This window comes from Fringilla coelebs (genome assembly GCF_963513975.1).
Source record: "Fringilla coelebs genome assembly, chromosome: 10".
Classification (NCBI taxonomy): Eukaryota; Metazoa; Chordata; class Aves; order Passeriformes; family Fringillidae; genus Fringilla; species Fringilla coelebs.
In genome coordinates, this window is record NC_140036.1 from 4360909 (window position 1) to 4386467 (window position 25559).

A 25559-nucleotide genomic window follows, 5' to 3' on the forward strand; every position below is an offset into this window, starting at 1 on the left:
GCTCGGGGACCACGCGGGCATTAATGGTGGCTGGACCGAGACGGGTAGGGATGGAAGAAAGGCTTGCTTCACAATCCCGGGAGGTAAACGAGATGAATCAAACTCCACAGCTGTAGCGGGAAACACGGGGCGTCTCGGCAGGCAGGGAACGAAGAGCTATAGTGCAGGGAATGCTTGGAGCAGTGCCGAAGAAGCAGCGGGGGCGGCGCAGTGGCAGGGCAGGGGAAGGTGGGCTCGGGAGCCCAGGGTTTTCCCCCGAGGCAGCCGATCAGATGGTGAAAAGCCCCTCTTTTAGTGAGGTGGGGTGTTAGAAAGGTCCCAATGCAACATCCGCTCTTAGGAGCAGAGCTCCACTCATGGTAGAAGAAAGGCAGCAGAAGGCAGAACCCCGCAGTGGTGAGGAATTCTCCCCACAGAGACCGCAGCCTCTCTCCCCTCAGAATGTCGAGAGCACTAAAGACAGAGGCCGGACCCAGCGCTGTTTTCCCAGTTCGAATCTCGAGGTATCTCTGCCCTCCACGGGGAAACCTCTGGTAAAATTAGCCAGCTGCACCCTTCCCCTGAGCTGACAACTTCTTTCCTCTCTCTTAAGTATCCAGTCATTACTGTATCTTAGCAACACGTATTGGGGTAAATTCCTTCAGAGAAAACCAAAAAAACCCAGCTCCTAAGACCCCAACAGGGGCCATTCCTGCTTGATTCCTTGGCACTTTGCTCATCTCTGAGTGGGCACAGCCGGGAAAGGGAAAATCCTTTAAGACTCTGAGCATAATCTGAAGGGACGGGTATCTGCTTGCCTCATGGCCAGGGTGAGGACAGAGGCTGAGATGGAGGTTTGGGGCAGAACCTCCTCCTCTCTCCTGCCCCCACAATTCCCCTAGGGCTGGAGGAGGCAGCCTTGGCCACCTGTGGGAGAAGTGGGCTCAGCCGGGATGGATCTCATATTTAGGGGGTTTCCTTCCTCTGAAGAAGCCCGGAGCCCTTTCTGCCCCTCTGTCAGCACCAACCTCCCGCCCTGCTCTCACCCGGCCCTGTGTAGTGAACGAGTAAAAAGTAAAGAATGTTTTTCTTCGTTGCCTCTTCGAAGATTCAACTTTGAAAATTAAAGTTTTGCTCTGCCTCTAGCAAAAAGTTTAGTTCCTGCTCTATTTTGGAAAATAAGCCCTGTTTGAAGTCACGAAGAGAGCTTGTAGTTGATACATCAGGCGACCAAGCAGCAAAGCTTGATATACGAAAAAGCAAGCAATAAACTTTTTGATATGTTAGGCAAACTTCAGTTGAGTTCCAGCGACCAGCTTTAAGGGAGCAAACATTAATCTGCCCACGGGCATGCTGTTGATTTGAGGTGGACATGACATTGCCACTCTCAAAACCCTCTATAAGCAAATGCCACAGAAGCTGCAGCTGCTAAATCTACAAAGTGTGGGAGTCTTTGCTGTCTGCTCGTGCCCTCCCACAGCGCTGGTCCAGCTGCCCGGCTCTGCTCCTCCGCTGGCAGCTGTAGGATGGAATTCAGCAGCGAAAGACCCATCGCACTCTGTGAGGCACCGCTGGGCCCATGGTGGTAACACCTTCCCTGTGGTGGTGTTAGCTTGTAATATCGCTTTGGATCCCAGCATTTAACCTCCTTTGTGCTTTAAATCTTGCTTTTGGGTATGTTTAGAATCCAATTCTTTCCTCAGTTGTGGATCGAGGCAAACTTGCCTCTCCTCCCCTTAAGGGGGATCCGAACACCCGAGCACCGCTCTGGAGACATTGGGTGCTTTTCATGCCGTTTTCCCTCAGGAGCTGCCATGCGACCGAGAAGGTGCGGTCCCGGGGCTGTTTCGGGGTAACCCAGGGGTGCCCCGGGGCTGTTTCGGGATATCCCGGGGGTGTCCCGGAGCTGTTTCGGGGTAACCCGGGATGTCCCGGGCGCTCCCCTCACGCCGGTCCCCGCGCTGGAGCACAGCGCCCCCGTGCGGCTCAGCGGGGACGCGCCTGCACGCGGCCCCGCCACGCCCCTTGGCCGTTGGCCACGCCCCCAGCGCGAGCCCCCTGCTACACACACATACACACATCCCCTCCCCCGCCATGTCGGAGGAGAAGCCCCGGGTGAGGCGGGGAGAGGAGCAGGAGGAGCCGGCGGGAGGGGAGAGGCTGGAAGGCGGGGAGAGGAGCAGGAGGAGCCGGCGGGAGGGGAGAGGCTGGAAGGAGGGAAGGGAGGAGCCGGCGGGAGGGGAGGAGCGGGCAGCAGGGAGGGAGCGAGGAGCGGCCGCCCCTCCTCGTGTGGGGGCACGGCTGCAGTGCGGCTCCGCCTCGCCCGCGGCGCGAGGCCGCCGAGGTGTCCCGGCCGGCGGGAGCAGGGGCGGCCGAGGTGCCGCGGGATGTGGCGGGGGCTGTCCGGCTGTCCGAGCGGGGCTCTGAGCCCGCCGCATCCTGCAGCTTTCCGTCCAGGAAGGCGTGAAAACGGAGAACGAACAGATCGACCTGAAGGTCGCCGGGCAGGACGGCTCCGTGGTGCAGTTCAGAATAAAGCGGCACACTCCGCTGAGCAAGCTCATGAAGGCGTACTGCTGCCGACAGGTAGGCGTGGAGACCGCCCGAGGGCTCTGTGCGGACTCCCACGGACCCAAAGGGCTCTGACACCCCTGCCAAGCATCCCCGTGCTGGTGGAACCCTCGCTGCTCCTCTGCCCGGATCGTGGAGCATGCTTGTGGGCAGGCTGAGGGTGTCCAGGTGTGTGGGAGAGTGAGGAACTGGGATGCTGGCAGCTTCTCGGTGAATGGAAGCTGCCTCTTCCTCCTCAGGTGCTCCCTAATGTCCCGTGACAGAGTTACAAAAATTCCTCCAGTTCTGTTCCTGATTCTGAGACAACGCACTAACCCTCAGTCCTGTCATCTCCAAAAACTTCATCAACTTGAGTGCATTTTCTGTTTGAAAAACAGCACAAAATGAATTCTTCTATGCTACAGCTTCCTCATGGGTTGTTTCCTTCTCCCCTCCCGTGTCTCCTGCTGCCTATTGCACAGTTGTGACCTGTGTTCCACAGGTGTTACAGGTTGTTCCTTAGTGCCATCCTGAACTGAACTGAAGGATGAATCCCACAGCTCAGTTCCTGAGTCTGGAGCTCCCAATTTTATGCAGAGCAGAGGGTGGACATGAGAATGGCTTTGGAAACGGAGTCAGATTTTGTTTGCCCTTTTCTGTTACTTGCAGGATCCTTTCTTTGCTTATTCAAGCTTCATACTCTGCCCTGCTCTGTGCTTGCTGCACCCTGATACTTCTCTGTGTTTTTGGAGAGGTACAGGAGTTTTGGCATTCCTGTGTGTGACAGAAGTGTGAATCACACGGATTTTAGAGGGCAGAGCAAGGTCCTCGATCCCTGATGCAGGGAATAAAGACTTCCTCATGTGATTAAACACTGTCAGAACAGGATTCAGTAGTGTGATAACTCGGGTTTTAAAGGTACCAGCATTTGACCTTCCTCAATGTAGACAGCAAGACAAATATGCTCTGTGTCCTGGTGGTTAAATCTTAATGAGAGAATCACAGAATGGTTTGGGGTTAGAAGTGAATTTAAAGCCCATCCAGTCCTACCCCCTGCCATGAGGACACCTTCCACTATCCCAGATTGCTCCAAGCCCCATCCTGTCTGGCCTTGAACACCTGCAGGGATCCAGGGGCAGCCACAGCTGCTCTGGACACCCTATGCCAGGCCTCAATGCCCTCAAAGGGAAGAATTTCTTCCTAACACCTAATCTAAATCCATCTTCTGTCATCCCCCTTGTCTTTTGAGTGTTAATTTTGTTACCACGTGTTCTGACAGTAAATCCATGAACACTTAGTTTGCATTCAGAAATCAAGTGTGGTTTCTCATCTATAACTTTGAACTTGCAGGGCTTGTCAATGAAGCACATTATGTTCCTGTTTGATGGACAGCCAATTAAAGAAGCAGACACACCTGCACAGGTATGAAAAACACTCTTACTGCAAATTGCTACACAGATATTTGGGTGTCTGAGTGGTGATCAAAGGGGCTGGAAATCAAAATGATCCTTAAATAGTTGCTGTGAGTTTAGCATGTTCCAACAAATTCGTGCAGGGTGACTGATGCAAAGTGTTTCATGTCTTAGTTAATTTAAGTTATTCCTGAAGTGCTGATTAGGAGCAGAGAGCCACGTGCTTTTGTCACCATGTGTTTTTCAAGTTTTCTGTATTACTTATAATTTCTATATTTTTAAAATGTTGAAATAATTCCTGTGTTATTGCCACAGCTGGAGATGGAACACGATGACACGATCGAAGTGTACCAGCAGCAGACAGGAGGAGGGTGCTAAGACACAGCATCTTTTGGACAACAGTTTGAGGATCCTCATCACACCCCACTCTCTCTTCTGTCCTCGGATTTGCTGTTTTATTAGGGAGCAAATGAACATGCCAATCACATGGGGTTCTTTGAAACTTCACAGGATATTTACCAAAGTTGCTTGTTGTCTTTGACATTCTGAGTGCACAAGTCAAAATAGTATCTGCAGGGATTGAGCTGTGTCTGAATGTCACCATTTTAAATTCAGATTAAGTAATATGTGTTGTCTCTCTGTTGTTAGCCTTTAAAAAAAAAATATTGTTTGTGTTCTCTTTTTTTTCTTCTTTAAATTTGTGTCCTAAGCATTCATCCATCTGTTGGGACACTGAGTGTTCATTCCTGGCTCTGGTTGGTCTTGTCTCTCTGTTTTAACTCAAATTATATAAATAGTTCAATGTATTTTCATGCCAAGTGTGAGTGTAAAAGTTTTCTTTTAAGATGTGCCTGAGAGAAGGAACACAGATACAGGTTTTAAGTTTTTAGCTTGTGTTACAAATTCAGTCAGTCCCTTGGGCAGCCACACGCTCTTGACTGGGGCTAAAACACAATACAATGCTTAGGATAGGGTTTAAATACTTCGGGTTTACATAAATAAAGTGGGCCAAAACATACTTTTTTAGTGCAGAAATGGGATTTTTTTTTTTTTTGGCCTGCACTATTGCAGAACTGGATATAGCAGCAGGGCAGCTGGTCCAAAAACTTCATGCTTGTGATAGAATAGCTGGGTTTTTTTGTTGTGCAAGGTTATAAAAATCTCATCAATGGAATTCCAGCTGTTTGCTGAGGGTGGGCAGTGTCTGTCCCTTTGCCCTGCTCCCTTAACTTTGATTGTTTCTCTGTGGGCACTGGAAGTCTGTGGCCTCAGGTTTCTTTTTAATACCTCTTTTTGGTACACAAACTTGGTAAGTGAGAGGGGAAAATGCCTTTTAATGTCACCAAACAGAAGAAGAGCTAGTAAGTGAGGAGAGACATTTAAGTGTCTTAAAAATAATCATAATAAACTGCTGTCCTGCCCTTCCAGCCTTGCTGAGGTTTAATTATTTGTGTGGTGGTTTGGGCTCCATGAAGCCCGTTCCAGAGGAATTTTAACTCAGGCTGTCCTGCTGCTCCATGGAATCATCCCCAGCCTTTTCTCCTTCCATTTGTTCACGTTAGCTGTGCTCCTGTTTGCTGAAATCTCTCCGGAAAGGTCCCTGTTCCCTTCTCCAGGCTGGAGCTGGGGTGGGATATCCCGCGGATCCCCGTTGGGACTTGGATCCCTGCCCTGCCCTGCGCTCTCTGTGGCCATCCCGGCAGGAAAGGCCGCGTGGCGGCTGCTCCGGGCAATCAGCCCCGCACTACCCCCGCTCCGTGGGGCATTTTGCGGATTCTCCTGCATCCTCACACCGCGTCCTTTCCCACAGGGAATTCCCGGGGCGTTCCGGCCCCGCCCCGTGCCGGCGGGAGGACTGGCCGCTACCATAGAGGCGACCCGCCGGATAGAGCGCCGCCCTCCGCCCCGCCCAGCCGGCGGCCGCTCCGGCCGCGCACCCGGAAGCGGCGGCGGGGCCGCGCCATGGCGGGGACGGCGCTGAAGCGGCTCATGGCCGAGTATAAGCGTGAGTGGCGCTCCCTGGGCCCCTGGCGCTGCCCTCCTGCCGGGATCGCTCCCAAAGCCCGGGAGGGCCCGCGGGCCGGGCGGGGCCGTGAGGGCCGCCGGGCAGGCCGGGCCGCGAGGCCTCCCCGTGCCCCACCGGCTGTAGGGTCCTCTGTGCCTCCGTCCAGAGCTCCCGGGGCGGGTGAGGGTCACCGGACGGGTACGGGCACTGCCCGCCTTGAGGAGGCTGTGGGAAGGGGGTCCTGCCCCCTGTCCCGCCGGGAGCCCGAGGGAACAGCTCGGTGTGGGGGTGGCACCTCTGCGATTCCGCGGCTCCAGGACCTTAGTCAGGGGGAGGTTGGGAGCCCTGGGCAAGTGGCCAGTTATTTTGATGTTTTTCCCTGTTAAATTTTCCAGATTGAACAGAATACAGGTATGGAAATCTCTTTGCAGAGCTCTGTTGTTACAACAAAGGTAATTAGAGGTATTTGTCAGGGTAGATGCCTTCTGGTTGTGGCTGCCCCATCCCTGGAAGTGTCCAGGGCCAGGTGGGACAGGGCTTGGAGGAAGCTGGGCTAGTGGAAGGTGTCTCTGCCCATGGCTGGGGTGAAATGGGATGGACTTTAAGGTTCCTTCCAACTTGAATGATTCTCTAATTCTGTGAAGTCCTTAATGGAAGCCAAGCGGTTAGTAAAAGGATTTAAATTCAAATTTAGTCATGAAAGACATAGACTTGTTTGTTTAAAAAGCACTGTGGGATGTGGCTGCAGGGGGTGGCTGCTGTGATGCTCACCACAGGGACCAGAGACCTGCAGCAGTGGGCTGGGGCCCTCTGGGAATCCCAGAGCTTCTGGGACAGCTCATCTGCTCCCTGATGGGTTTGAGACACGTCCAAAGGTGCCTTTTGTTGGCAAGAAATACTTGTTTGTGTACCTGGGGGCTCTCGGGCTTTAATGCTCCGGCTTTTATTTACAGCAAGGAAGTAGAATGGAGAAGAGAAATGTTTGGTGTGGCTGGAGGGAGCTGGGCTGTAAGAACAGACTCTGTGCTCCAGGGAAGGTCACTTCCTGTGCTCCCCAGGCTGTCCAGGCACGGGGACTTGTTCCTGTCATCGTTCAGTGGAATACTCCAGCCTGTGTGAGAGAGAGTATTTATAGACACACGTTCCCTGCCAGCACTGAGCCCGTTCTCAGGCTGCTCTGCAGAGCACAGCTCTCTAAGCTGAGCTGTCACACAGGTGTTTGAGCAGCCAGGGCTCCCCACCCAGCTCAGGCTGCTGCCACTGGCAGCTGGGGCTGGTGAGTGGCTGAAGTTTGTGCTGACGATGTGTGTCCTAGAAATCTGCATTTTCCTGTTGTAATCTAGATGCAGTGACCTGAAAAACAACCACAGAAAGTCTTGGCACTGCTTCTGTCCTCTCGTATCAATGCCCTAAGTCTCAAAAAAACAGTTATGATCCTTTGTTGTTGAGGAGCACAGAGGTCTTACTGGAGTGTCTTGGATGAACAAAATATTTAGGAAAAATGATATTAAATGACCTCAGATTTTGACTTAATTCCACGGGCAGACACGAGGTGAATCTTCTCTGCCTAGTTTCCCAGGGTAGCACTAGTCATGAACAGAGATAGTGTTTTGTCTGTGATCTGCCTTTACAAGCACTTTCCCATGCCCAATAAAACACAGTATTGTAAAAAATGAATGTAACTGGCAGGGGCTGAGTGCACAGTGCTTTCTGGAAACCTGAGCTGCAGCAGTGCAGTAAAACAGACATTTTGTTGTCTGTGGATTCCCTTTTGCTGCGTGTTTGTTATTTTCCTTTAGCCCAAACCCCAGAATCAAGCCTGACTTATAACCTTTCCCTAGTGTCTCTCTAAAGACTGGCAGTTAATTGTAGCTCTGCAGAATCTCTTAGCCCTGTAGAGATTTTCAGCTAAAGTTATTATGAAAAATAAAAATAGCTCCTGGTTGGAGGTAGTTCTGCTGCCTCTTTTTGCAGAGAAAGAGCAAGTCCTGCCTTGGGACAGGGCTGGAGTCTGAGGTTCAGCTCAGTGTGAAGTTTGGTGATGTGTGTTGCCCTGGATGAATGTGAGCATGGGAATGGTTTTCAGTGACCCTCTCCTGCCTGCTCACCTTGGGTGAAATCTTGTGTTGTGTACAAAGTTGTGGACACATCTTTTTTCTTTACTTCCCATTTTCTCCTCTGTCTCTTCCCTTTAGTTACTTCTGGTAGTGACAGTGGTGTTGGCAGTCAGTGCCTTGCTGGTGGGTGTATTTTCCTTACCAGACTTCTAATTCTTTCCATTTTTCCTTTTTCAATTTTTGTCTTTCATCTTTTTCTGTGCATGCCCACGCTCAGGTTTAAGTCTTAATATGAAGATTTATCGTTTCCTTCTGTGAAAAATTCTTGACATTGTGAGGAGTTTCTACCTGTTGGAGCCCAGATATATTACTTGTTTTTGGGAGAGGCAGTGAAATTGCACTGGTTTTCTTTCCTTTTGAAGAAGGAAAGGAAGCTGTGGGCATCCAGATGATACAGATTGGGTTTCTTGTCCTCATTTAGATCTTTGCGTCTTTGACTTTTTGCTTTCTCAGATTTACTATCTACTCTGCCAGAACTAGTTTGGCTAAAGTTTAAAAAAAAAATCAGATATTTAAAAGGGCATCATTTTTATTAGAGCATGTGCTTGTTGTTAATTCTAGATGTATAATAGTATTAAAGCCTGACCTAAGTCTCTCAGTAGCTTATATTTGTGAGAGTTAAAAGATGGAAGCCTTATTTTTCTGTGTTTACTGTTTCTTGATGCCAGATCTTGAAGGTGTTGCATGCTGGCTGAAATTTCAAGTCTAAAATGGGTCACTCTGGAAGAATTGAATCTCTGGAGACCCAAGAACTGCAGTGCCTGATTGTATGCACTGGATTTCCTTCCTGGTACAAACGGGCAACAGGGCAGTGGATTGTAACGCCAACAGGTTTCTTTGGAGGTGCTTTCAGGTTGAAAAGAAGGGATTTATGTTAATTGTGAGATTTGGGAAGTCACAGAAATAATGAACCTTCTGAACCTGGCAGGGCTTCAGTGGGTATCTCCCATCCTTAGTGCCTGGGCACAGTTGTGTGGAGTCAGAAGCAAACTGGCTGTTTTTCTCAGTCCAGATGCTGTCAGATACTGCAGTGAGGACATACCCATAATATTTCCTGAGTCCTGAGCTTTTAATCTCCTTGCAGGTTTGCTGCAGTTTTTAGGAAACATACTGTTGAACTTCTCTTTTAAGGATGATCTCAGTCTCTTCAGTGCTTTAACAAGATGTGTTTTCAGTTCTCCTGAGAACCATCTCCAAGGTGGAATTGGCTGATAATGACTCCACAAAGAGCAGTGAAATGAAAAGGAAGGGACTGATTGTGTGTGCAGCAAATCTGCCCTGAATTCCTGATGGAAGCATCACATTTGTCTGCTGTCAGCTCTGTTTTAAGCTTACAAGGTCTGGCTCTGCTCCCAGGGAACAAATAAAAAGTTGCACCTGGGGAGGTTTAGATTGGCTGTTATGGAAAATTTCCGCACTGAGTGGGACTGTTTGGCCTAGCTGGTCTGTCAGTCACTCTGCATGTGATCAGAGCTTTGGTTTTAGCCTTTCACTGCTTTCTGCTGCTCACTTACAAATAATTGGACACCTCCCTGACATTCCATTGAAGTGATCCTGTTTTGGAGGCTCTGGTGAGCTGATGCTGTGTCAGCTCCTAGTGGTTCATGTTCAGCTGGGCTCTCAGTTTCCTTTTGGGCAACTCTGGAGAAGTCACAGGGTAGGATGTCACCATTCTCATGGAGACCTTTCTCACAGCTCCTGTGCCCCTGAGTGCCCAGATTCTGCTTTACCTGATCCTTAAGGGGGGGAGCTGAGCAAGGAAGTGGAGAATGGAACCTCTGTCCTCATGAAGACCCTTTGCTCTGTGGGCTTTGGCTGTTTATTCCCATTGCCCCTGTTCTCCTTGGAGTGGAGTGGGCTGTATGACACAATTCCATGAGGCTGCCCACCACAGGGACTGCTGCCAGCTTTTCCAGGGAAACATCAGAGGGATTTTCTTCTTAGAGAGAACCACAAGATGGAGCAAAATGATTCCAGGAGCTCCTGTGTTTGACATCTCCCTCTTTCTGTCTAAAAACATCAACAAGAAAAGCTATTTGAGACCCACTGGAAGCTGGAAAAGCCTGCCATGGTGTGCCAGGATGTGTGGAAAACAGCAGGGCTGAGTTTCAATCTGCTGCTGGGCTTTGGAACTTCAGAGAGGGCTGTGCCAAGGTTAAGGCACTCTGAGCAAGCTGAAGGTCTCTCCTGGCAATGCATCTCAGCATCTTCTTTGAATCCTGCACTGAAGGAGCTGTTGTAAGACAGAAATCTGTTCTGTGCAGCACTACCCACATAGCTTTCCCCTACAGCCTGAACAGAAATTAGGTCAAGTGTCTCTGGCTGTGTTCTGTGTGCTGCTGGTGCTCCAGAGGCCATTGGTGAGGAAACACTGTGCTGGATAAGCAGCTGGGAGTGTCACCTCTCCTGCCACCAGCTCCAGCAGCTGCCCCATGGCTCACTCAGAGCCTTGGGGCTGGTGTTGAGCCCCCAGGACTGCTGGCACAGTGGGTGCCTCTTTGTGGCTGAGCTGTGCCTCAGCTGCTGCTGCCTCCCTGCAGAATAGCAGAACCCAGAAACTGATGCTCAGTCCACTAGATAGAGAAAATCTGGTTGTTATTTTATCAGCACATGGTGTACTGGCCTTCAGCAGCTTGAGGTAAGGGGCTGATGCTGCAGATTGTTTAATGAATTTGGAATTGTTTCAGTTTCCTGGAGAAAGTGAGGATTGATGGATCCAAACTTGCTGTGCAGCCATGGCTGTTTTATTGATGCTTTTTTTTTTTTTTTAACTCACATTTTTCAGGCCATGCAGGAGGTGGGATTGAATTCTCATGTGTCTGCTTCTCCTGTTTTTGTGTTGTTCTGGGTTTTCCACTGAGGTGCATCAAACCTGAATGGGTGCAGAGAGGTTACAGCAATACAAACTTCAAGCTCTGATGGAATCCAGCAGATACCACAGAAGTGCAGGAGAAGAGTTTTCCCCAGGCTTTGTGAAAATGTTTTTGTCTTCCTTCTCAGGTTTAAATTATTGCCTCTGTGAAGACAGAGGACTTGATCTTAGAGGTCTTTTCCAACCTAAACAATTCTGTGATTCCAAGGCTAATTCTAGGAGCCTGAAAAACCCCAAAGTGCCAAATAATTTTGTCTAGAACACTGTCCTGCATTAAGCAGTGGTGGTGGGGCCCTTGTGCTAAGCCATGGACACTCTCACACACCCCCTGAAATGCTTGGGCTCACTCCTTGTGTTTCTGTTTTTGCAGAGCTGACCCTGAACCCACCAGAAGGGATTGTGGCAGGTGAGGAGCTGGGCAGGGTTTGTGCACTTTGGAGCTGTGACCTTGTGTTCAGGTAGCTCTGAGCATTGTTTTGTTCTGTTCCACAGGTCCCATGAATGAAGAGAACTTCTTTGAGTGGGAAGCCCTGATCATGTGAGTTAAATACTGTTTGGTGTCTGAAATCAGCAGTTGCTGATTCCTGCTCTAGGAGAGCAGGAATGTAAAAAAGCACTGTCAGTTCTGTGTGACATCAGCATTGGCCTGCCTTGGGCTGGAAACTCCTCTGATCCAAACAGGGACTTACATTTGGACTTTAGACAGAGTGACAGAGGCAGCACTGGTGATGTGTACAACTTGTTATGATAACTTCTTGTACAGGTGTCATAATAACAAGCTCACAAATTTGTCAGGAATCCTCATTTGGGCTCCCTTGGATATATGTTACATTTACTAACACTGTAGAAAACAAACAGTTGCTTGTAGGTCACACGTACCTGTTGGAACATTGCCTAACTGCAAGTGCAGGACAAGTTTTGAGTGGAGTAAAATACACAAATTATTAGTGACAGGAGAAAAAAAAATCAGTGTCTAAAATTAGTTTACTTACTATTCAAATTTTATTCCTGAAATATTGATCAGAAGAAGTATTGAAATTAAAGTAAAAATTCTTTTGAAGTTCTTTACACTTCATGAATTGGTTGGTGGTGTCAAGGGTTGGATGCAGTGGTTTTGTGTAGAAAAAGATTCACTCTTCTGTTGGTGAATAGCCCTGATCCTGACCTGCTGTGTTTTGGGGCTGATGAAAACTCCTTTACAAAGCTGTGTTCTCTCTCTTCCACTCCTCAGCTGATGGGTGTAGTTGTTGGTAGCAAAATTTGCCATGAAAAGACAAAATATTTTTGCCCAGCATCTTACAGGTTGTCTTCTCTCTTTCTTGTACTCCTGCTCATGCTGTACCTTCTTTGTGAACTCTGAGTACATGGAATAACTGGTGATTTTTACAAAATAAAGTTCTAAAATGCTGGAGGAGAGGGAAAAAGACGTTTGTCACTCACGTCTGACAATTTATGCAAATAATGCAAAATTAAAAGATGAAGAAGCTCCAGACCACTGAGTCCATCTTGGAGCTGGTGGTCTGTTGTTAGGGTAGATCCTAGCTCTGTGTTTCAGGATTCTTTGGTAAGAATTGGTGATTTCCTTTCCTTCAGCCAGGGCTGGGTTGTGCCAGAGGACTCTGGGGGCAGCAGGCAGTGGCTGTGACCCTGCTCTCTCTGTGCCTGCTGTGATCTGGGCAGGTTTTTCCTGCAACCACCAGTGCTGACTGGGGAGATTCTCAGCTGGCGTGGGTGGCAGAGTTTTCCTAGCTGGGTTTGCTTGGAATGTGTTGTCTAGGGATGAAAAACAAGATTTCTGTCTCTTGGGCTCAGGGGTGCAACCAACACAAAAGCTGCAGCGAGTTCCCTATTCCCCACCAAGTGCCTGTGTGGGTGATCCTGCTGCATGGCAAGGCAGAGCCTCTGAGTTATTTTAGACCTTGCTGAGTGGAGGTTTGGATTACCACTGCTTGTTTGCTCATTGATGGCAAGAGTTGGCAAATGGCTCTGCTTATGTGCAGTGATTTCTCCTGGGATAACAGGTTGTGCTTCCTGGTAGCTCAGTCCCCTGGAAAGAAACACTTAGTATGGAAATTGGTTGTTCTGTTGCCTGACATCAGAGATTTTGGCTGCAGGGTCTTAGGTTTTCTGTGAGAGGCATAGTCAGCGCATCTGTTTTGTAATGGGCCAGATTTCAGGGCAGACAGCTGTGATTGCTGGCAGTGTGGAAATCCCAGAGGATTTAATGCACTTCTTGGAACATGGAAGGAAATTCCTGCTTATTGGTGCTTCCTCCTAGCAGAGGTGCTGTGGCTGAGTAGAGGTTTCCTGAGGGACGCTCAGAAGTACTTCTGAATTGCTTGGAAAATACCTTTTCTGATGTTTTCCTGTCACATCCTTAAAGAACAGAGGAGCTGCTCTGCAGACTTGAAAGCCCTTTAAAGTGCTGAGTGTTGAGCTTCAGGTCTTTGTCAGCGTAAAATGAGAGGCGGAGGTGCTTTAATTTTGGTTTCTGTATTGTGTGTGTGTCATAATAAAGTTATATTTTAAGATCTGCTCAATTTTGAAGGTGTGATACAATGGAAACATGTTTACTCCAAACACATTTGGTTACTTTCATCTCTTTACAAACCTTGTTAGTAGCAGTGTTTGCAATGCCTTTGGAAAGTAAGTTACATGACTTGTTTGTATTTGTCTGTGGTGGTCTCCTCCAGTGTTTTGTAATCTCAAATGTGCTGTGTGAGATCCAGGGAATGAGGTATGCAGATGAGAAAATAGGAGTAAAGCTGCCTTCAAATTTTTAGACAGATGAAGTGTAAATGGTAAGAAACATAATTGTGAAAAGAACAGAATACTTTCTTTCCTTCACCCAATTTATAGAAAGCTAGAGCACATATAATGGCACATAAGTTAAAAAAACCCCAGACCTTAGAGGGAAAAGACATTTATCAATTCAAATGTAGGTTGGCTGATGTTACATAGATTGATGTAAGAGCTTGACTTGGAGATAAAACAATGCATTTTTAAATAATGGAAATAATAATAATTTGTATCTCCAGTGTTTTTGTCTGCAGCAGCAATGCTGGAGGAATGTGAAATGCATAAATATTAAACCCATAATAAAATAAAGGAGAGAACAAACTTGCACTCCTAAAATGAGTGTGATGGGCACAGAACTGAAAATACCCATGTGAAAACCTTCCTGAAGACCAGAGGTGGGGAGCATTGTTGAAAGCCAGGTCTTTGCAACATCATTTCAGGAGAGTTTGCCTTATGTTGCTCAATTCCTTAGCACTGCGTGAGGTCCTCCAGGCTGTGTTGTGTTCATGGATTTAACATTTCAAGGCCAAGTTTTGCCCTCTTTGGTTGGCATGTACAAGTGTGTGTTGCTATTAAAGTTTATCCCCAAAAGACACAAAAGCATGCAATGGTTAAAGACTTTATTAGCCTAAAGATTGCTTGAAAACTAAACAGCATAACTTGAAGTCAGCTTATCACAAAGCTGTTTAGAAAGGTAATTAGATCTATAATTAGGCTTATGACTTTTGTTTCCATTCCCCTTTTGGGCATCTGATGATTGTGGGGTTTGGTGTTTTTCCAGCATCTTTTCACAAATAAGCCATTTGCAAATGTATGTGAAGCTGTGATTATAGAATTAGAATCACAGAATTGTTAAGACATCAAATCCAACCATTCCCCAAGCACTGACAAATCCACCACTAAACCTGTCCCCAAGTGCCACATTCACATGTTTTTTGAATGCTTTCAGGGATGGTGACTCCACCACTGCCTTGGGCAGCCTGTGCCAAGGCTGAACAACCCTTTCAGGGAAGACATTTTTCCCAATATCCAACCTAAACCTCCCCTGTTGCAACTTGAGGCTGTTTCTTCTTGATTTGTCTCTTGTCCTCTGGGAGCAGAGCCTGACCCCTACGTGGCTGCAGCCTCCTGTCAGGGAGTTGTAGGAGAAGGCCCCTCCTCAGGAGCTATTCTCCAAACTCCCATTAGCTGTCCTCCTCAAGGTACTTCTCTCTCCTATTTGGAAGATACCCACCACTCTTCTCTGCCCCTTGCATGAGTTACAGCCAGCTCCTGGAGGGCAGAGCTTCTCATTTTCGTGTTTTGTCTTCTTGTCAGCTTTGGAATAACTGCAGAGCAGGGGGTGATTGCTGCAGCTGCCATGCTCTTACCTCCCTGGCCCTGCCAATGTCCTTTGTGAGCTAAAAGTGATGCTGTCAAGTTCAAATGCTGAGTGTTTTGTCGTTGCAAATGCTGTCTTGGATTAACTTTAATAATTTCTTTGAAGTTGATCCTGGCAGCGCTGAGTGGCTAAAACAAAAGCATTTTGCTCACATAATGCAGGGCCTAAAATGGAGTATGTTGGGTTGAGTGTATTTGACAGAAGAGCCCTTAAGGCTGTGGGTTTGCTCTCAAAACAGAACATAGACACCCACCAGCTTTTCAATGCCTGTATGTACATACTCTCAGAAGTTCAACAATAAGCTTTTAAAATGCAGCTGGAATTAAAATGGTCAGGAAAAAATGCATTCAGTTTACTCTCAGATGTGAATTGAATCCTGACTAAATTTAGGGAAAAGGCCAGAAAGGGAACAAAGTGGTTGAGACAGTTTAGTTTTCATTCTTGCAGAATGTTGATGCATTTCTCTTACCTTACCTGCCAGTGTCAATATTCATGTTTAAATCACATAGTTCTTGTGTTTATCTGCCAGCCAACTCTTTTGAATCCCCAGGTTTGAGGCAGTAAGTTTTCCAGTGCTTTAGGATTTGCTGCTCTCCAACTTTTATGTTCCTTCTGGCATGGAGAATGTGGATGGGGAGGAGGAGGCATGAATATATTCCTAACCCTTACTTCCCAGACAGTGGAACCTTTGTTTGAATGGCCTTTTACTAAATACATGAGGTTTCCTTGGCAACAGTTTTTGGTGCTGAAGCTTTTTTCGTCATCTTTCCAATCAAGGGAAATCATGTTTGTGTTACAACTTCCAGATGGTTCATCAAGTTTGAATAAATCATGGCTAATGATTTATTACTTGTTTTTTGCTCACAAATAACTTGTTTTTTGCTCACTTTCCACAAGTGTTTTATGTAGGCAGGGTAAAATAGTTGTCTTTATGTTCTCGACTCGACTGCACTTTGAACTAGATTCTGAACACAATAAGGAAATGTTTCTACAAGAACCCTGATGAAGCCATTTGTTCTCCACCTGCACTCGAGGGAGGGCAAACTCAATAGCTGAAGTCTGCAAAGACACATTGTTGTCCTGCATCTCTTCTGCCAATTATGGTCTCTGAGCTGTGTTTTTATTTTTACAAACCTTTGCTGTGCTTTCTGCATCAGACAGCGATAAGTGTTTGTGTGGTTGTGCTAGATACTGGCAGTTGGGATTTCTGTGGCATTTATAAATTAATTTTGAGCTCCAGCATTTGACATCTCTGTCTTGCAGAGCATAACAGTATCTTCAAAGGCACAGGAGTCCCACACCTGCCTCTGCTTTCGCTTGACGTGCAGACACTCAAATCCTGGAACATGCCTTGGAGCCAGATACTCCAATTATATCCAGACACACCCTGCTAATTAAACAGTGTTGTGACCTTCCTAGTAATTTAGCGTGCAAGCTTTGATTTTCCCCTTGCCTCCCAAGCCTCATATTTGGATTTAAGTTTATGAGGTGTGGGGTAAGAGCACCTTAACTCTTTGTTTCCTGGAGAACATGATGTAACCCATGCTTCAAGCATCTCATTAGACAAGAATTTGTTTGAAAGAGCTGTTTAAAACTTTGGTGAATAACATTTTCTCTGTTTCTAGGGGTCCTGAAGACACCTGTTTTGAGTATGGGGTTTTCCCTGCTATCCTGAGTTTCCCGCTGGATTACCCGCTGAGCCCTCCCAAGATGAGGTTCACCTGTGAGATGTTCCATCCCAACAGTGAGTCTGATGCAGCAGGATGCACAGGGGGGTGGGTTGCTTGTGCAACTTTTAAAAAGAAACTTTTGCAGCAGAAGATCTGGCATCCTTCCCAAGGGTGGTTCTCTCTCTTCCCAACCTTGAGCAGGCAGCACAAGCATTCAGCTGCCCAGCAGTTTTGCTCTGTCTTTATTCCATTATTCCTCATAAAACTTTTGCTCATCCAGAAAGGATTCCAGCAAATTCCATGCCTTTAAATCTTCTGTACAGGATGTGAGACTTTAGTGAATTAATGCAGGCTCTTTCCAGACATAGAAACATAGAATATGCTGAGTTTGGAGGGACCCATCAGGATCATGGTGATCAACCCCTGGCCCTGTGCAGGACAGCCCAAGAATCCCACCATGTGCCTGAGAGCATTGTCCCAGCACACCATGAACTCAGTCTTGCTCTGTGGCTTGTATTTAGGTATTTTGGTGTTGTTTTAATTACTGAAATGTTGTTCATGGGTGCAGCTTTATTAGGCAGCATGGCTTTTGCCCCATGAAATCAGAAGTTTAGCATTTCTGAGGTGATCTCTCTGAAGTACAGTGTTCTGTCCAAGCAGACAACACATTTACAGGTGTTTAATATTAAGACTTTTGCTTGTCTTTGTTCTGTGGTACTGATTTGGAGACTTTTCCAGCCTTAGTGAATCTATGATGGTGACAATATTATCTGAAGCCTCTTCAGTGGGAGTAATTCCAGTGACAAGAAATGCAGTTAACAAGTTTGAGCCCTGGACATGAAAAAAACCTTAAGGAAAAGGCAAATGCTGTGCTCCTGCCTAGTGCTGCCTCTTCAACTGACATTCTTGCACTTGGAAAACACAGTTCATAATCTGAGCTGGCAATCAATTTATTTCACCCTATATGCAAGGAATTTTGCAATTTCTTGAAGTTTCTCTGTTATTCCTTTCTGGAAGCACCACCTGTGCAGGTTTTTGCCCATTTAATCCACATCTTTGTTCTCCTGTGGAGGACACACCTGCATGTCACAGCACAGAACTGTGTGGACGTGCCCAAGGCATTGTGGCATCACCTCTGGAGCCCTGATGTCACAGCAGGGCACTCTGGCACTTGGAAGCGGTGTAGCCATGTCAGCACCTTGCTCCAGCTGGACTAATTTACCCAAAATTCTTGCCAGGACTGGTTTCCCTGAGCAAATCCTTGTCCCTGCAGCTCCAGCTGTGGCCTTGGCTTGAGGTTCACTGCTTGCAGCTGTGTTGTGTGCAGCACTGCCAGGAGGAGTGGGGTGTGGAGAAGCACAAATTGCCTGACTCCTGTGTTAAAGAGTGGCTTTATACATGGGTGTTTCTTCCATGGGATAATTGGAACACACTGGATGGTCAGCTCAGCTCTTTAAAGCCCTGTGTCTCTGAGTCTTCTTAATCTGAAGCTGAGATCACCTGAAGTACACACTTGAATCTTTCTTCTCAGCTGGGGTTGTGGTGGGCTGCTTCTACTCAGAAAGGGGTGGCTGGGCTGTGCTTTTTCTGTTTATTTCTGCCCCTGTGAGAAATCACAAGGAAAATGTTTTAGAAGTCTGGTGTGTCCCCTCATCTTTGCAGTTTATTGTATGTGAAGGGGGAAATGAGACACCACAGAACTTCTGTCTTCTCTTCCATTACAGTGACCTTGGATACTCTGGCAAAAGTAACTAAATAGTGATGAATGACATTGCCTGCATTGGCACTGAGCATCAGTGTGGGGAGATCACAGGATTACAGGTGCTTTGGGAAGGATTGTTGGAAGGAACATTAAAACCCATCCTGTTCTACCCCTGCCATGGGTAGGGACACTTTCCACTGTTCCAGGTTGCTCCAAGCCCTGTCCAACCTGGCCTTGGGCACTTCCAGGGATCCAGGGGCAGCCACAGCTGCTCTGGGCAACCTGTGCCTCACCACCCCCTCTTGCTCCTTGTCCCCAGTCCCTCTCCAGCTCTCCTGGAGCCCCTTTAGGCCCTGGAAGGGGCTCTGAAGTCTCCCTGGAGCCTTCTCTTTTCCAGGCTGAGCCCTCCCAGCCTGTTTCTGGGGCATCTCTCTGTGGCCTCCTTTGGACTCGTTCCAACAGCTCCACGTCCTTAGGTTGGGGCCCCACAGCTGGACAGGGGTAGGTCTCACCTGAGCAGAGGCAGAGAAGATCCATACATCTTCCTGCAACCAGCCTTTGATGTCTGGACTGTGCTGCTGTGTTCCAGCTGTTTTAAATGAGGCACTGCACAGGAACAGGAGACTTCCCTCAGCAGTGAAATCCCTTCTACCAGTGGGTTCCTGACTTGCAAGAAGTGCTGATTCAGCACCTAACCTGCTGTTTTCACCTCTTCCAGCTATGGTTTAGAGCAGCTCCAGTCCCCAGCCAGGACTGTAAATAAAAGTCCTCCACAGTGCTTTCGTGCTTGGGCAGACATAGCTGGGTGGATGGAAGGAGCTGGAAATGAACACAGCTGCTTCCAGCAGTCATTCCCACTTTTTGTTTTGTCTTGCTTTCCTGGAAATGGCACCAGCTTGGTCACCTGAGGAATAGAAGCCCTGAAATTACTGTGCTAAAGTTGTCATTCCTCAGGAGCCTGCCATTTAGGAGAATTACGCCACGTTGGTAGAGCAGTGCTTTCTTTTGAGGTGCCTCTTCAACCTTTGTTTGGTTTCACTACCAAGTCAGTGGAGTCCAGTCTCTGTGAAGGCAACTTGTATTGTTGCAGACACTGTTGCTTATGCTAAAGGTGGGAGGGGAAGCACCTGGATTCTTAATTCATAGGTTTCCTTGTTTCCAGGTGCTTTAAGGCAGCTGAGCTTTAAGCAAAAAAAAAGTAGTGGGAATCCTTCTAATTGCCCCTCAGTAATGTTCAAAAAAAGATCAGTTCTACTGTTCATAATAAATTTAACATAGCACTTTATTTTTTCTCATGTGTATAATATATATAACATAACACTTTTCCCTCCTTTGTGTAATCCTTTTCATGGTCACAGTCCAGTGGAGGACTCCAGTGTGCATTCAGTGCATTCATTTCCATTGAAGTGGGACTGATTACCTGCTTGGAGCTGTGTCTGTGCATAAATTCTTGCCTTTTTCCACTAGGCTCCATCATTCATTTTTTCCATGGAGCCTTTCACTGGTTATTAAATGACAGAAGTGCTTCCAGCAGGCACTTGGGGACGGAGTTGCTTAAAGAAGATTTGTCCTAGGTTTTGTTTTTCATATTTTGTGTCCGCTTGCTTATAAAGGAAATTTAAACCTGGATTTAGTTTTAATCATAGAAGAGCTAAGTCTTAAGGCTGATCTATGCCCAAGAGATGGAGATGCTGAGCATTTCCACTAAGTAACAAGCAATCCTGTGTGCTTTCTGTGCAGTTTACCCAGATGGGAGAGTGTGCATCTCCATCCTTCATGCTCCTGGGGATGATCCCATGGGCTACGAGAGCAGCGCGGAGCGGTGGAGTCCCGTGCAGAGCGTGGAGAAGATCCTCTTGTCTGTTGTTAGCATGCTGGCAGGTGAGCACTGCTGTCCTGAGTGCAGCCTCTTGCTTTTTGCTTTGTTCACTGAGCAATGCACGTGGAAAGCTGCTCAGCAGCAACCACAGTTCTTAAAGCCCTGGGATTTATTTATTTATTTATTTATTTATTTATTAGTGAACTAGTGCTCTGAGAAAGGTTGGGAAAAATGCAACTGAAATAGTAGCAGGTGTTCCTGTTTGGGGGTTACTGCAAGGCTTTCCTTCCAGGTTAGTAGCAACTGGGACAGTGGTGATGGGTCAGGTGGTCCCAGAGGTTCAGCTGGACAAAGCCCTCTCTGTATTTGCTGTGCAGTTCTGTATGTTTTAAAGCTGTGGATTACAATCTGTGTTGGATTTGGCTTTGGCAGCTGAAGGGTTATCAGACCTAACCAGTACAGTAAACTGGAGTCCATGGCCTCTGCTTCAGAAACCAGCACACTCTGTTTCTCTTTGTTGTTCCTAGCCTGGGAATGTGCCCCACTCTGACATCTCTGGTTCAGAGGAAGGATTCTTGAGAAGAGACCTGGGGTGAAAAACTTTTTGTGAAGCCTTTCAGATGTTTTTTCCTAAATCTAACAAGGGCTGTGGATCAGCTCTGTCACGTACAGCTCTCTGAAAGATGGATCATTTTCCACACGATGGACAGAGCCACTGAACTGCCTGAAGAGGGCAGAGCCATGTCCTTTAGAGCTGGTTGTGAAGGGTAAATTGGTTTAGAAGCTGCAAAGTTGACCAAAGAGCAAGCAACAGATTCCTGCATGAGGGCTGTTTTAGCTTTGGAATAGTAACCTGCAGTTGGGAGGCTGTGCAGACAAACAGTACCCATGGGATTCCCATGGCTTCCAGAGCTTGGTTTGTGGTGCAGCCTCACCTGGACTGGGAAGTGTGGGAATCACCTGGTTTCCTTCTCTGCCTCTGCATCCTATTTTCCCATGGCTTTTGGAGAAATTAGGCTAAAACACCAGTGGTCAGCTTCTTTCAGGGCACTGGAAAACTCTCAGCCCTGGCTGTGCAGGCAGTGTCAGCCCAGGTTCACCAGGCTGGGTGACCTGCACACCTGCTGGCTTTTAAGGTGCACCAGAAGGATGGAACCCAGATACTGCCATGAACAGGGCTGGGGTGGGTGTGATTGGTGTGTCAAGGGAGGTGAGCAGAGTATGTTGGTGCCTTCTGGAACCCCAGGACTGTGTCCTGCTCTATGCTGCCCACACACCATGTAAATCCTGCTTATCTCCATAAAAAACAGGGAGCCCCTGGGACTTCAGCACTCCATGTGCTTGGTAAAGCATCCTGAAATCATCTGATGAAAGATGTTGCAGAAGTGAAAGCATATTCCATGGGTTTCCTTGGATTGTTTTGTTGGTTTTTAATAGAACAAACCATCCCAACAAGGGCCAGCCTGTTTGTGGGTTTGTGTCTGGGGATCTGGAGAACAAGAAAAAAAAAACATTCTGTAGGGAGAAACACACAGTTTTAAAAGCCCTTGACAGTACTGGGGTGCCACATTGTGTTGGCCATGTGCATGGTGGGGCTCCACTGCTGAAAGCAAAACAAAAGAAAGTACTGCTCCTGTGCCACTTGTTTTTTGCCTAAACTCAAATTTGTTGTGATATCCTTTGTCCTGTGGTCAGTTAAATCAGTGCCCTCTGGGAATCCAGGAGCTGTCACTGGATTTGCTGTAGTGGTGTTTCTGCAGTCTAAGGAGAAGTGTTTCAAAGCCCTGTGGAAGTGGCATTCCTGAAGAAGCAAAAAGCTTCATTGCCCACCTACCTTTGTCTTTTTGTTTCAGAGCCAAATGATGAAAGTGGAGCCAATGTAGATGCCTCCAAGATGTGGCGGGAAGACAGAGAACAATTTAACAAAATTGCCAAGCAGATTGTGCAGAAGTCACTTGGACTTTAAGCTCACAGAGAGACTGAAGTGTTTTGTATTTCTCTCCACCTGGAAACAAGCAGTGCTCAGTGCTGGTACCAAAAAGGAAAACTTTGTAAAACTATTGGCCTAGTTCTTATAATTCGTTATTTATTTACCATCTCTTTTCTTCCACTGCTCCAGAGAAGCCTCTAGTTCACTCACTAAATGGTGTGGAAAAGGGATTTAATGGTAGAGAAAAAATACAGAGACAATGCTGTTTCAAAGGCTTCTTGTTGCTACCTTCCTTTGTGGTGTGGAAAGCCTGGAGACTTGGCAATCTGCAGCCCTCCCTCACCCATCTGCTGCTGGAGAGCAGTGCTGGTTTGCATTGTCTGCTGGCAGAATTAGTTGTGTTTTTATAGGTAGCATTGCATCTGGAGCAGCAGTAGACAGGAATTACTTTATCCATTCTGTACTTGTTAGGTTAAGGGCAGCAGTTGCAGTCAGAGCTGATTTGAAGAGTATAGTTAGCAGGAGAGGCTGTAAAGCAGAGCTGTAGTTAAGGTGTGTTAGCAAAGAAAGGAGCTTTGGGGAGTGAGCTGTGAGGGCTGGCTGGGGGTCTGCAATGGCCTGGTGTTCCCATGTACCACTGTGAGCTTGTACTGAGCCTTTGAGTCAGCGTTGGCTTGGCAGAAATCCCAAGAGCTGCTTTATTAGTCCTTGAGGACACTCAGTTATAAACTTCACACTCAGAGGCACAAGGTGTAAAGGCTGGATTGTGCAAGGTCACCTGGGTGAGGTAGGTCATTGGCAGCTGGAAAATCCAGTGAGGATGTTTTTGCTCTGCTGGGCATGTTCACAGCTCTGCAAGAATATCAGCTTGCTCTGGTGAGTGTTGAGGGGATTTGGCACTGCTTTGCCATTACAGCCCTGTCACCCATTTTCAGCTGAACGAGCCAAGGTGAGCATGATGGTCTGACAAAAATCTCCTGTGACACTCTACACTGAGTGCTCTTTGTATTAAATAGGAGCCAGAGAGGATGGGCTGTTTGCTGGAGGGTGGTACTAGGTGTGCTTTGGACATTTGCAGTGTTGTAGCCAGTGTGAAGGGTGCAGGAAATACCAGCTGGTCAGTTCCTAAAACTGCTGAGGGGCCTCTGCTGACCTTTCTGCTTTGCAAGCCAATCTCATGTGTAGGTCCAAATTTCTCCAATTTACTACAAGCAATAACATGCCCATTGATAGCACATGGAATCCTATTTTGTTGGCAGCTTTAAATGGGCTAAATTTGACAAGGGCTGTTGTTTTTTTTAATGTGAAGAAGTGTGATGTGGAAGCAGTCACACCATGAAGAAAGCTTTACAGAGGTGATTGTGTGCATGTTTGTGGTACAACTGTTCAGCATTTCTGTCTTGCTGTCTGTGCTGCAGATCACACTTTGCCATTGTTGTGCACCTCTGAAGAGTTGTATTGCTACAACCTGCTGATTTTACCTCCTTGTAGAAATAATTGTGGCTTTGATGTCAGGGTGGAAGTGGGACTGGACATAGCTTGGGAGCAGAGATTATGAAATAGTGTTGTACCTAACTAGTATTTCAAGGCATACAGGAAAATGTAGCACTTTATGCAAACTGGGAGTGTTTTTTGGAGTAGAGGGAGGATTGTTCCTGGGAGTACTGCAGCCACCTTTGGGAACAATGCTGGAGAGCTGCAGGAGCCACTGCAGAAACACAGACATGGAAAAAGTGGGGTTTGCTGAAGTGCTGAGTGTTTTATTCATGTGTGCTTGCTCATTATCTTGATTTTATGGTGGGATTTAGTCTGTATACTGAAAATAAAGTGCTTATATTTTCTCCTTTTATAGTTGTACACAAATGTATTGCAGTGGGTGTTGTATATGAGTAACCACATGGCCAAGAGACCTCCTCCAAAGGGGTAGAAGGGTTCATTTTAACCCAGTTCAAATATGGCATGTTTTAGGAGTGAAAGAGCTGACATCATTGCATGGACTTTCCAGGCAAATGTCTTGTCTCTAGTGCTGGCAGTGGCTGGGTAATTCAAAGAAACCTATAAAAATCTGATGGTGGGCAGATGTGGTGTTGTTATATCCGTGTGTCTGGCCTAGGAAGTTCTTGTGAACATGTAACAGGTGAATTCATTCAGGATGTGCTGGTATTTGAGGAGGACACATAGTTCATAGAATCACTGAATGGTTTGGATGGGAACAGACCTTAAAGACCATCGAGTCATGGACAGGGACAATTTCCACTCAAGCAGATTTCTCAGATGCCCAGTTCCTACTCAGAGTCCCCACAAATCTCTGCTCAAAAGTAAAAAACCTTTCTTTTTAAGTGACTGAGATGCAGTGGGCTTGCTGATGGGCATTTGAAGCCACCCAGTGACCATATCTACCTCTCAGTCTTAAAGGTGGCAAAATGTGGGCAGAAGCTCACCTCAGAGGACTGAAACTTGGTGTTGAGGTGAGAACTGTCCTAGTTGGTGGCTGTTTACTCAGCTGAAGGCAGAGGGTGAGCATTTGTGTTTGTTAAAAGAAATTCAGTGTTCATTGTGTTCATTTAGGAAGGAATTCCTCCCTGTGAGGGTGGTGAGTCCCTGGCACAGGCTGGAAATGTCCAAGGCCAGGGCTTGGAGTAACCTGGGCTAATGGAAGGTGTCCCAGCCGATGGCAGGGGATGGAATGAGATGAGCTTTAAGGTCCCTTCCAACCCACACCACTCTGGAATTCTATGGAAGATTTAAGGTTAGATTCCCTGTTTCTATTTGCCAAAAAGAACTAAAACTTCATTATTCTGCAACAAACTGAATCCTTGCATAAAGCAGGAGGGTTCAGCTCCTGCAGGTGGGGAACAGCTGAAGGTTAAAGCTTGTAAAGCTAGTGTGTAGCTCCTGGGATAGACTTCCCTGAAAGACTTAATTGTGTCCCTGAATGAACACTCATGTTGGCAGGATGTGCAGTAGTGGCCAGTAGCAATGTTTTTCTGAGTAGTTGTGTTTTTTCAGCCTGAAACACTTACTATAAAACATGTTCCTTGGGGAGTGTCAGAGCTCTACAGGTGTTATGCATGTAGGTAAAGTATTAAAGATTTTTTTTTTAAATCCTTTTCTCTGGATTGTATTTGCTTTAGGCTTTATATTAAAAAAATAACCCAAACCAAACTCTCCAACAAAGCTGTAAAAATGCATGCAACATCCTCTGTCAAGCCTTTGTATATACACACATCCACACATGCTCGCTGTTGTTTTTCCTTGGCAGAGGGGCTGTGTCAGAACACACACAGTGGGCTGTGAGACATCCATTAACTGGGCTGGTGTGC

General features: G+C 47.0%; 2 protein-coding genes across 2 annotated transcripts; both read left to right on the top strand.

The window, feature by feature from the left end:
- Window positions 1-2073: 2073 nt before the first annotated feature.
- On the top strand, window positions 2074-4319 carry LOC311157643 (small ubiquitin-related modifier 3-like; the record flags this gene model as incomplete). The annotated part of the gene is made up of 4 exons (XM_084212449.1): window positions 2074-2094; window positions 2437-2565; window positions 3880-3951; window positions 4257-4319. The coding sequence occupies 4 exons, from the start codon at window positions 2074-2076 to the stop codon at window positions 4317-4319; spliced, it is 285 nt and encodes a 94-aa protein (XP_084068575.1).
- Window positions 4320-5853: 1534 nt separating this feature from the next.
- On the top strand, window positions 5854-25345 carry UBE2G2 (ubiquitin conjugating enzyme E2 G2). Its single transcript, XM_084212528.1, has 6 exons — window positions 5854-5946; window positions 11306-11341; window positions 11428-11473; window positions 16741-16859; window positions 20228-20368; window positions 22160-25345. The coding sequence occupies exons 1-6, from the start codon at window positions 5904-5906 to the stop codon at window positions 22270-22272; spliced, it is 498 nt and encodes a 165-aa protein (XP_084068654.1). The 5' UTR covers window positions 5854-5903; the 3' UTR covers window positions 22273-25345.
- The last annotated feature ends 214 nt before the right edge of the window (window positions 25346-25559 follow it).

Excerpts from the sequence above, each read along its gene's own strand:
- UBE2G2 (XM_084212528.1), top strand. The coding sequence starts at position 5,904 with ATGGCGGGGACGGCGCTGAAGCGGCTCATGGCCGAGTATAAGC. Across the intron at positions 16,860-20,227 it reads TGAGATGTTCCATCCCAACA|TTTACCCAGATGGGAGAGTG; the intron begins GTGAGTCTGATG and ends CTTTCTGTGCAG. Across the intron at positions 20,369-22,159 it reads TGTTGTTAGCATGCTGGCAG|AGCCAAATGATGAAAGTGGA; the intron begins GTGAGCACTGCT and ends TTTTTGTTTCAG.